The sequence below is a fragment of the Cricetulus griseus genome, chromosome 8, assembly GCF_003668045.3.
Source record: "Cricetulus griseus strain 17A/GY chromosome 8, alternate assembly CriGri-PICRH-1.0, whole genome shotgun sequence".
In the NCBI taxonomy this organism is placed as follows: domain Eukaryota; kingdom Metazoa; phylum Chordata; class Mammalia; order Rodentia; family Cricetidae; genus Cricetulus; species Cricetulus griseus.
This window is the reverse complement of record NC_048601.1, coordinates 3,417,229-3,429,551: the sequence shown is the minus strand read 5'-3', so window position 1 is coordinate 3,429,551 and position 12,323 is coordinate 3,417,229. Positions and strand designations below refer to the sequence as shown.

The 12,323-nt window shown below is 43.4% G+C and overlaps 1 protein-coding gene across 4 annotated transcripts in view; it reads right to left on the bottom strand.

The window, feature by feature from the left end:
- The window catches only part of Itpr2 (inositol 1,4,5-trisphosphate receptor type 2), a 414,122-nt gene that overhangs the window by 180,655 nt on the left and 221,144 nt on the right, over positions 1–12,323 (bottom strand). For all 4 annotated transcript variants that reach the window (XM_027430112.2, XM_035448791.1, XM_035448792.1 and 1 more), the window contains one exon: positions 11,157–11,265. In XM_027430112.2, the coding sequence (XP_027285913.1) occupies positions 11,157–11,265 (109 nt within the window). The remainder of the gene's footprint in view (positions 1–11,156; positions 11,266–12,323) is intronic.

The window sequence follows — 12,323 nt, the reverse complement described above, 5'->3', positions numbered from 1 at the left end:
GAAAAGCCATAAATAAGGTAATTTAGCCAATGGGCTTTTTACAGCCCAGGATTCCTTTACCTTCTCTATTACCTAAAGATTGGTCTACTTTTGTGATTGACTTTTTCCTTACCATACCTTTACAAGAACAGGCTAGAGAAAAATTTGTCTTCACAGTGCCTACTTACAGTAATCCCCAGCCTGTTAAAAGGTATCAGTGGAAAGTTCTTCCACAAAGGATGTTAAACAGCACCACCTTGTGTCCATATTTTGTACAACAGTCACTGGAAATAATTTGTAAACTGTTTCCTCAATCTATAATTTACCATCATGTGGATGATATCTACCTAGTTGATTCAGACATGGATACCTTAGGGGGAAAATGTTTGAAGAAGCAAGGAAAATTCTGCCTTGATGGAGGATACAAATTGCTCCAGAAAAAATACAAAGAGTTTCTATTAATTAATTAGGTTGTTGGATAGGTTTACAAAAAATTCAACCCCAGAAAGTACAAATCATCAATTACACATTCTTAATGATTTACAAAAATTGCTGGGAAATATTAACTAGCTACAGCCCACAATTGGATTAACAACTCAAAACCCAAGTAATTTATTTGAATCTTTACAAGATGATAGAGACTTCAATAGTTCAAGAAAATTACCAGATAAGGCTTAGAAAGAATTGGCTGTGGCAGAAAAGAAACTATGGGATGCACATGTGGTTTGCTTGAATCCAGTTTGACTGTATCCTTCCACACATTTTCCTACAGGAATTCTTATGCAGAGAGAAGGTAATATTTTAGAATGGGTATTTTACCACACAAACAGAGTAAATAAATAAATAAATAAATAAATAAATAAATAAATAAAGATCTATGTGGAAAGGGTTTCTGCACTGATTCTGAAAGGAAAATTGAGATGTATGTCATGAATTAACAGAAACTGAAACAACAGAAATTGTAGTGCTTTTTCCTAATGCTGACATTTCCTCATTATGGATGGAAAATGAACACTGGCAAAGAGCCTGCAGTAATTTCTTTGGAGAGATTAGTAACAAATATCCCCAAAATAAAAGAATTAATTGGATTCTTCCTCAATTGTGCAAGGAACACCAATTTCTGGAAAGGCAGGTTATAAGTCATGAAATCTAAGTAAAGTGCCTCAAGGCCCTTATGATTTAGTTCATAAATCAGAATTACATGCTATTGTTGTGGTATTATTAGTTTTTCCAGAACCTCTTAATGTAGTTGCTGACTGTCAATTTGCATAAAGAGTTGTTTTACATATTGAAGCCACTGAAATTATTCCATATAATTCAGAATAAACTTTCCTATTTATTCAATTGCAATAAATAATCAAAAATATAAATTATGCCTTGTATATAATACATATCAGATACCATATGGGTCTACCAGGCCCTCTTGCATGAGGTAATGATGAAAATTATCAGCTACTGGTAGGAAGTGTGCTAGAATCCTCAGAATTTCATGACAAACACCATGTCAATAGTAAGAGTTTGAAGAAAGAATTTTCTATCACTTGGCAACAAGCCAAGGAAATGTCCTACTTGTTCTTTATACAACCAAATCCCATTACTTGCAGGAAGAAACACAAAGGGTATTCAAAGAAATTAAATTTGACAGACAGATGTATTTCATTTTGCAGAGTTTAAAAAGTTAAAAGTATGTGCATCACACCATAGATACATACACAGTATTTTCAGTGGGCAACTGCTTTGAGTTCTGAAGAGGCTGATTTGATAATCACACATTTGTTAGAAGTTATGGCCATTATGGGAATACCTGTATAAATTAAGACTGACAATGTTCCAGCATATGTCTCTAGTAAAATGAAATAATTTTCTGCATATTACAACATAAAACATATTACAGGTATACCACACTTTAAAAGACATGCTTAATAAACAGAAAGGGGTAATAAAGACTCCCAGAGTTAGATTGCACAATACTCTGTGAACTTTAAATTTTTTTAGGGTAAAAGAAAGGAACAATAGTTGCAGAGAGACACTGGATAGAAGAAAACTACTGAACTAAATCAGCCTGTATACTTTAAAGATGTATTGACCTCAGAATCAAAACCAGGATATGTGTTACGTTGGGGAACAGGTTTTGGCTTTGTTTCCATAGGAGAGGAAGAGCTGTAGATACCATCAAAACTGATAAAGACTAGATGCAAACAGGAGAGCCCTCTTGATTATGAGAGGTAACAGTTCATCAAACATCATGGCCATTAAACCTGTCAAAAGGAGAAACTCTAAAGTTAAAGTTGTGGTAGGGTTTTGTTTTTGTCTTTGCAGGAGAATAAAGGTATCCAACTAAGGAATCTAGAGACCACAGGACAGATAAGACATCTGAAGATGAAGGATGAATCAATCATGCAGAAAAAAAAATGCCTCAAGAAAAAGAGTAAATTGGCCTAATGAGATAGCACAATTACAATAGGATAAAATTTCATATAAACCTTCCCAAAGGTTTGTCTCTACTGCTCTCTACTGACATATATGCAAATGGTCTCTTCCTAGTCCCAAGCCAATTAAAAATGAAAGCTGGCTTTGGAGTTGGAGCGTGGCTCTCTCCTTCTCTAAACCCAAGCATGCTTGTTAAAGTAAAATCCAAAATCTGTCTCATGTCAGAAGAGTCACCTGATATGGGACAGGAGAAAAACCCAAATTAGGGACTATTCTATTGCAACTAATCTCATAATTCTTTAGTTTTGTTTTGACTTTTTAAAACTTTTCTTAAGGTATAAATATTATCTCAAAATTTATAAGATTAATATATATTTAATATATATACATATTTAAACTTTCTTTTGTGATATTATTGATCATATAGAATACTAACTAGTTCTAGAAATAGGCTTCATCTAGCTTCCTGTATAGGATTTCAGGCTTGAGCTAGTGAACTCTGAAGTCTCTAAAAGGATGTTGGGTCTCCACAATGCTGAGTCCACCTGGACTGTGGTAATACCACTAAGCTGAAAAACACCACACAAAGATTAGCTTTGTACTATAAACTGCTCAGGGCAGCTTCAAATCAGTTAACTAAGATGTATTGTGGAGAGACTGGTGTTTTGTGGGTTTGGAGGCTAATCACTTTATCTAGGGCCAGTTTTAGCCTTCCATAACAGCCATTCCTTATGCCACTCTTGATTTGAACTAACACCTTATGATAATCAATAAAAACACGGGCAGAAAAATGAGTCTTCGGCTCCAGCTTGAAAAGATTCAATCAAATGTAAAGCACTGTTTGTTTCACTGACATCATTTAATCCCTGGCTCCATTATGTAACATGTTAGACAGGGGCAAGAGATACCGGGATTTGCATTCACACTTCCCCTCCCACCTCTTTTCTTAGTCATAAAACAAAGTTCAGGACTCCGTGGCCTCTGGGAGCTATTGCAGAGTGCTGAGTGACTTCAGACAGCCTGTTACCTAGCCCACAGCTCCTCTAGATATGACATTGGTAACGGCTGGAGAACAAGGTGACAGCCAGGTTTTGTTGCCATCCACTTGGCACCTGCAACAGGTAAATCTGATGGAAAACATGGGATGCCTGGTGCACTCTGCAGAATCTCTGTTCCTTCTCCAAAAGACAGCAACACCAGACCTCCTGCCTCACGTCCTGCTGTTAGGGTTCCAACACTGTCTGGGGTCAGCAGTCAGCTGCTACAGTAGCTGACCTCACTCAGTGTCTTTGTTCTACAGCCTCAAGCCCTCTGATTTTGGTAGGGGGCTTTCTCTGGGCTCAAAGCCTCCAGGCTGAGTCTTCTCTGTTCACGAACTGAGTCTCTAGCACATTCTCTCCAGGCCTCTCCTCAAGGCTGGGAGCCGGTGCTGGAATGGAAGCCCCTCCTCCTCCTCACCGCTGCTCATCACATCCTTCCTGCCTTTGTTCCAGTCCCTCCCACTGCTCCTGGGCACAGCGTCCATCCGTCTGACACCCTCCGTCTTTTCTTGCTTCACAGGCCACACAGTAGGTGCACACTACAACAGCACACTGCTGTGGGTGACCCCGCTTGCACCCCTGGCCTTCTGTGCTGAAGCCTGGGCAGCTGGTCTGACTCAGCGGGTGTGTGAAGCCCACAAAACCTGCCCCTTCCAGGAACACAAAGATAAGCAAAGCAGGATTTCAAGTGATGCTTCGAGCATTCGCTTCTCAGCTAGGGCTGGTGCTGGCTGACAGCTATTGATGGCAAGGCCCTTGCTAAGCAATGGCTGTGTGCATGGCCAAGTGCTAAACACCGGAAGCTTAGCAGTGAAGATCAGTAGCCTGCTCTCAAACAGGGTGTGAATCTGGGTGGAGATGAGCGGGGTGGTGGGGGTGGGGGTGCAGAACTTTGTGGATCTCAGCTCTGCAGGGGTGATGTGGGGGCTTCAGCTCATATGTCAAGTCTGGCCCACTCTCAACAGGTCCCTAGTTTCTTTAAAATGGCAGCACACACGCTAAAGGGAACACCCTCAAGGAATCTTAGAGCAAGGTTCAAAATCGGGCAAATAATGACACCATAAATGCCACAGTGGTTATAAAACAAAGCAAAGCTGTGTGTGGTGGCAGCACTTTAATGCCAGCACTTGGAAGGCAGAGGCAGAAGCAGGCATATATATCCCTGTGAATTCAAGGCCAGCCTAGTCTACATATGGAGTTCCAGCACAGCCAGGGCTACATAGTGAGCCCCTGAATCAAATCAACTAATTTTTCTTCTTCTTCTTCTTTTTCTTCCTCCTCCTCCTCCTCCTCCTCCTCCTTCTTTTCAAAAAGAACAAACTGAAGCTAAAGTCGTCATGGGGCATGTTCTGGAGAAGAGTTTATGTCAGACTTAGGTGGAAATGACTACTGTGATAATTCAACAATACCTTAATTTTATTATCTTGTCCTTTTTCTTCAGTTAACTTTTTCGCAGTTTTGGCTTTGCCTTTGCCTTCTGAAGTTACCCAGTTTAGCTTGTTAATGAGAGCCCCATCTCAGCAGCCTCACAGAGACAATGGACAGTGGTCGGTCTGAGCCCAGAGAAGATGCCCATTGTGACCTTCCACCTGTAATCTCTGTGTATTTTATTTATTATTTTTACGAGTTTTGTCTGCACATATGCCTACAGGCCAGAAGAGGGCATCAGATCCCATTATAGATGGTTGTGACCCACATGGGATTGCTGGGAATTGAACTCAGGACCTCTGGAAGAACAGCTGGTGCTCTTAACCACTGAGCCAGCTCTCCAGCCAGCTGTAATCTCTAATGACTCAGTTGTATGAAAAGACTCAAGACCAGGAAGGATGCAGCTATCTCGGATTTTGAAGCAAGCAACACCAAGGTGTGAAGAGCATGGAGTCTTTTCCGTATAGAGCACAGCAATTCGGCCAAACTCGGCGAGACCAGCGACAGAAAAGAAAACATTTATAAAAGCTACCAGTGTTTTTAGCCCATTCAACAATCGCTTTGCCCAGATGAGAAAATAAAATGCAAACTCCTGAGGTGGAGTACTGTGCCCATTCTGTTTCTAAAGTCAATCTCCAAAGACGGCTTCGCGCTTTCATACTTGTAGACATCTGACACCAAGTTAAACAACAGCACACAGACAGTGCACACGTGTGTATCTACACACACACACACACACACACACACACACACACACACACACACACACACGTTTATGAATGGTAGGTCTTCAGGTTTGCCGAGTTACTGCTGCTCTAGTTTAAAATACTAGAATCCTTGCAAAACAACTTTCTATTCATCTCTGAAAGACACTTACTAAGAACAGAAGTGCACTGAAGAGCAGCTGTACTACAGCCGTGTTTATTCACCTTTGCAAAATAGGGATGACGTTTTTAAGTCATGGGCTCATTCCATTGCATTCCTGCCAAAATGTATTTTATCTGCCTGCTGCTACAAAGCAGGCCAAGGACATGCACAGAAGTGGCTGAGTGCAAGTGCATCCTGTTTTTGGTTTTTGTTTTTTTGTTTGTTTGTTTGTTTGTTTTTGAGACAGGGTATCCTTGTGTAGCCCTGGCTGTCCTGGAACTCACTCTGTAGACCAGGCTGGCCTCAAACTCAGAGATCCACCTGCCTCTGCCTCTGCCTCCTGAGTGCTGGGATCGAAGGCGTGCGCCACCACCACCTGGCAAACACATTCTTAGGAGCAGAGTTTGTTGTAAATTCATTTGCATGGAGGATTATGGTGACGACTGCCAGGCTCGGCGTCTGGGGTAGGAACTAAGGTGCTTAGTATTATTCTGGCATCTTTTTGGTGCTTCTCACAATCAAAAATGGAAGATTAGTTATGATTTTTTCCTGATGAAGAAAAGAATCAATTATTATTACCTCAAGTGACAGCAAATTTTAGAGGGGGAGGGGCATCTTTAATATAATTTCTTACAGAATTTTCTTACAGAAAATAAATTCTGACAGAATTTTCTCCTAAATCACTCTGAGATAAAAAGCTGTCAAATCCAGAAACTTCTGCCTGCTATCCCAGTCCAATGTGTAAATGCTGTCTGCCCCAGCTGGGCCTCTGTAAAGATCACAGCTATCTGCTAGTTGTTAGGCTGTTTGTCCAATGCCATGCTGCCACGAGAGGCTGTGGACAATGGCCTCACACAACACACTGTTTACATCTGTCTAATGCTCTGGCTGAAAACAACTCAGCCCACGACATGAGGAGTCGAGGGAAGTCTGAGAATAATTGAATGTTTGTAAAAATTCAATCTTCAAAACCCCTCAGCTCTGTCTTCATCTTGCCTCCATTCAACTTGGGCTGAAATCGTCAAGGATTTCTTCAGCAAGCTGCTGAAGAAATGCATGACACTCCCACACTTGGGTGAGTTCTTATCAAGATTAAAGAACCTCTTGTCTCATTTCTCTGCATATCTGAGAAATCAAACCATGAGACTGCAGACTACAGCACATTCCAAAGTGGCATGCTAGCCATAGCGTCCTTCTCGGTGTTGGTTTTTAAAAGGCAATGGTAACTAACTCTTATGAAAAGCTTACCGTCTATCAGCCCTTCTCTTAATGCTTTGTGTGTGCTATTTTATTTAATACTCCACCTGGGTTCACAGGTAGCATTACCATCTCCATGAACTGGGCATCTCATCTCCTGACTGGACACTGCGGACAGCTACCTCGGCTCCACCCCACCCTCCCACCCTACTGGACTCTCTCTGCTCTTCACTGTCTCAAGGAAGTCTCCATTCAGATTTGAACCTACAAACCCTTCAACACACAAAATAAAGGTGTGCACACCCCCAGCTACACATGTGTGTGTGTGCACACGCACATTTGAGGTGGGCTACATAACTGCCAAGCCCAAACATGCCTATGGCTTGTGATCTCTCTAGTTAAAGAACCTGGAAGCAGGGCACTTTACATATAAAATTAAGTTAAAAATCTTAGCATGGGGCAGGGATCATAGCAGATTTTTCAAGTGGTTCCAATGTAATCACAGGTCTTCCAAGAACACAGGAGTCTTGTGTGGAAGGAGTGGCACTTGAGAGAGGGGAGAGAACAAGAAGGGAGAGTGGCTGGCTTTGAAGACACAAGAACGGCATGTGGTGGTTTGGATGACAAAGGTCTCTATGAGCTACTATCTGAAAGCTGAGGTAGTGCCATTGTTGGAGGTGTGGCCTTGTTGGAGCAGGTGTGTCACAGGAGGGTGGGCTTTGGAGTTTCAAATGCTCAAGCAAGGCCCAGTGTCTCTCTCTCTTCCTGCTTCATGAGGATCCAGATGTAGAACTCTGCTCCTTCTCCAGCACCATGTCTGTCTGCACGCTGCCATGCTACCCTCTGTGGTGAAAATGGGCTGAATCCCCGGACTGTAATTACAGCCAGCCCCAGTTAAATGCTTCCCTTTGTAAGAGTTGCTGTGGTCATGGTGTCTCTTCACAGCAAAAGAAACCCTAACTAAGATGGGGCCCATGAGACAAGGCATGCAAAGGCCTCTAGAAGACACACAGGACTAGGAAATGAATACAGCCAACAGCCTCCAGAGGGCATGTACCCCTGCCTTGTCCTGATGTTAACCTTTCACCCCACATGTGTGTGATGGTGAATTTGGACATTTTTAGACACTGCGGTGTCAGTGAACCGGGAAGTAAGACAATTATGAAGGACCTGCCTGTTGCCCAACCACTGAACCAGTTTTCCCCTGCAACCCCTCCTGAGTGGTGGAGGAGTCTCTCTGGTCAGCATGTTCCCCAGCACTACCTCACACAGGCTTAGTCGCTCTGCTCCCATCCACCAGCAAAGATCACTAAGCATCAGGTATTTAAGAAGCCAGTGGACTCCGGGGCAACCTGTGCTGTCTGGAGACGCTTGAATCTCCCACACTGTCCCCTACAACTCCCTGGGGCAATGTGTCAGCAACTTCAAACACAGAAGAAGTTGGCTTAAAGCAAAGAGTCTTACACTCATATTTCTGTCTTACTTTGTCCTTAGGAGATGTGGGAATCAGCAGGATAAGTAAGAGCTCGGCTGCTCAATAATCCTTCTGACAATGTTTCCTTGTATACTTGCGCGCGCACACGCGCACACACACACACGCACACACACGCACACACACACACACACACACCTCTAATATTTTCTTAGAGGTTTATCTGACTCTACTTGTCTGGGGTGCTGTGTTGGCTAACCCAGGCTGTCAACTTGACACACCAGGGAAGAACCCTAAGTTGAAGAATTCCCTCCACCAGATTGGCCCATGGGCTCTTGTGGGTGGGGCGTTTTCTTGATTGCTAATTGATGTGGAAGGGCCCCGCCCACTGTAGCTGACACCATCGAAAGGCAAGCAGACCAGGATATATAAGAGAGGTAGCTAGCTGTGCAAGCCGGAGAGAGCAAGGCAGTAAGCAGACTTCCTCCATGGTCTCTACATCAGTTTCTGGCTTCTGCCTTGGTGCTCCTCCATGACGGGCTGTAAACCCTTTCTTCACTCAGGTTGTTTTTCGGTCAGTGCTTCATCACAGCGCCAAATAAGGAAGGTGGAACTCTCTCTCTCTCTCTCTCTCTCTCTCTCTCTCTCTCTCTCTCTCTCTCTCCCTCCCTGTAATGTTTGCATGGTTGTTTTGTCTATATGTGTCTCTGTGACCATGTGTGTGCCTGGTGCCCTCAGAGGCCAGAAAAGAGCATTGGATCTCCTGGAGTTACAGATAGTCATGAGCAGTCATGTGTGTGCTGGGAGAGCAGTCAGGGCTCTTAACCACAGAGCATCTCTCCAGCCACTACATTGCTTTATTTTTCTAATGTGTGCTATAGACATAAGTATGTGCATGCATGTGTGGTGTCGAAGGCGGGGCTTAAAAGAGTCCATGCATGTTTGCCCGCGTGTGAACTACTGGGGTTTTCTAGACAAAAGAAAAGGAAGGAGGGAGTAGGGAGGCTGACGTAGTAGCGTGAGGAGGATGGGGTAGGGAGAACAGGCGATTAATTTCAGAGCCAGCAGCTTGGAAGACACTAAAACACTCTCACCTGCTGAGACCAGGGTCCCCATGTTTCTCCTTCCTTCTTTTAGAACATTCGGTATTGATCTGCTCTGTCAAACTGGAAGGCTTGTCGAGAAAACTATGTTGACCTAATTGTTCTGCTTGGTGACCTAGTTCATCCGTGAAGTCGGCTAAGTGTCAGCACTGCACTGAGGGCCACAGGAGAACGACTGCAGATCCTGAAAACGCCCATAACTTATACTCAAATGTGTAAGGTCTCCTTCAATCTTACGTGAAAAAAAAATTGCTAAAATTACACTGGTCACATTTATCTTAATTATTTGTTGTCCAAATATAGTTTTAAATAGTGCGACTAAAGCAGAAAGCATTTTGATTAGTAAATACTCAATTCTATCAGGATGTGGGGGGGGTGTGCGCGCGCGCGTGTGCGTGTGCGTGCAACTGTAGGTGTTGCACCACCAGTTCCAGCCATGTGTTTTGAGCAGGGTCTCTCACCTGTCTAGAACTAACCCAGGAGGCCAGGTTGTCTGGCCAGGGATCCCTATGCTTCCCCAGCTCTGGAATTACAAATGTTTGCCACCATGCCCAGCTTTTCACATTGGTTCTGGGAGCTGAACTCAGGTGCCAATACTTGGGTGGCAAGAACTATAGCAACAGAGCCATGCTACCAGGTTGATGCAGGGTTTGGAAGCAAAGCCCTCCCTGCTGACAACCAATGTTGCACTCCATTTCATTTTTAAAAGACATGCTAAGAAAACAAGATCCAATCACCCTAGACTTTCAGGGATTAGAAAGCACGTGTCTCTACTAACAAAAACCAAACCTTTACAGTTTTAAAATACCAGAGGATTAGCAATTTTTTTGGAAATACTCCACAAATACAACAAGGTACTTTTATAGAAAATTGGTTTGGTGCTTAACATAAAAGTAGGTAGCTACCCTTCAAAAAGAAGAGAAAAACTTTTCAAGATTTCTATTTTATATTTAAGCCTATCACTGTGGGTATTAGAACACGGCTGGCTACCATTTAATGAGCACCAGAACTGTCAATTTTAATAACTGCATGACAATCTGTAAGTTGGTATGTCTCTGAATATCAACTATGCACCTGTTAATACAGCTAAAAATAGAGACCAGCTATTCCCCGTATTTAGAGCAATAGTGTTATCTTACAATACTTGACACAATACTATCAAAAATGACATAAGCATAATTCTGACTTAAAAACACGAGCCAACGTGCACAGACACTCTCCACCAGCTGTTGCACCTTAAGCAAAATCTAAACACTGCATTCCAATCACTCATCATCTCACAAGGTCATTTGGAGATCTGGGTGTGGAGCTTGGTGGTCAGCTGAGCACCCGAGCACCACACGCAGAGGACCTGGGTTTAATTCCCAGGACCACAAAGAAAGTCTTTAAGCCAAACAGTCTGCCAGAACCCAAAGACTATGACACGAACATCCAAGACAGACTGCAGAGCACTGGCTAAGACGCACATTTGATCCACTGTGATCTAAGTGTCCCTCAGTTCAACACAGGACATGAATAACGTGGCTAACATGAATAACACCCACTTATCATACAGCCAGTAAGAAGCACTTGTACAACGGCCTATTGAAATCCAGACTTAATCCTTTCACGGTATTTCAAATGCAAAATGGAGAAGAAAGGAAACAAGTCTACTTCCGAGTACTGAAAGTTAAGGGATACCTCTTCCACGAAGCTGTCTTTCTTCTCCAGCATCTCCCGTAAGGTCTGGAGGATTTTAATGCACAGTTTTTCTTCTTTCTCCATTAGTTTCTTTGTGTGATTAATCAGCCTGAAAGCAAAACATGAAACCTTAAAAGGGACACCAATTTCTCATCCAAACGTACACGGTATGCTGCGTGGGAGTGGGGGACAGTGCTGAAGGCACAAGGTAAATCAGACACGTAATGCCAAAGGTCTCTAAAGCTTGTAGACCTCGCTGCGGTGTTTATGTATCTCAGTGCTGCCCGGCCTCAGCGAGCTCTTTGGGGGGCTATGACACTCTGGGAAACAGGGAAACACCAATGTTCCCCTTTGCTAGTTTAAAAAGATTTAAAGCATACTTTACGTCATCATGTCATTTATTATTTTCTATTCATTGTATCACATTAATTGGAATATCATGGATGTAGGTGATACCACAGTTTAGTGGGCTTTCCCCCATTCTCTCGGTAACGCCATGTATGATACGGTATTGCTTGGTAGATGTGAGCGGCTGCTGCGATTAGAAGGGACAAGTGTAGCATCAAGACAGCTTGACCATTGCTGTAACTCAGACACAGGAACGGCTCCTTCCCCGACTGTGTTGAAGCACGCAGTGTGGCTCTCGAAGACTTTCAGTACCGTGGGTGGAGCCATCCTGAGAGTCAGTATCAAGTGGAACGTTTATGATTAGGATATGTAACTCAGTTCCCATAGACTGGGTTGTTAAGAAACTGACCCTCCCCTGACCCTGTGAGACACGTCTTCCTAGAGGAACAGCGTGATGCAGACCAAAGGGAATTATGGTTTCCCGTGACACGGCAAGAGCAGCATGGGTTTATAAGTCTCCATTTAGAGTGAGTGCCACGGGATGTCACTGAGAAGCCATTTCCTCTGGCTGATGACCAGCTAATGTCCTCAGCCATCAGGGTGGAGGACCTCCTCACTGCTCATCCTCTCCACAAGCCACAATCGGGCTACATAACTGTTTGCTGAGGAGAAAGGAGCCTCTCACAGATAACACAATTTGCTTCCAGTTACACAGTCCTAATGAGGAAAGCAGGAAATAGATTTCCTAGCCCAATCCCCTGTAAGTGCTGCCATTCACCAAACAATCTCTGGGGCTTCAGGACACAGTCCTGCACACAA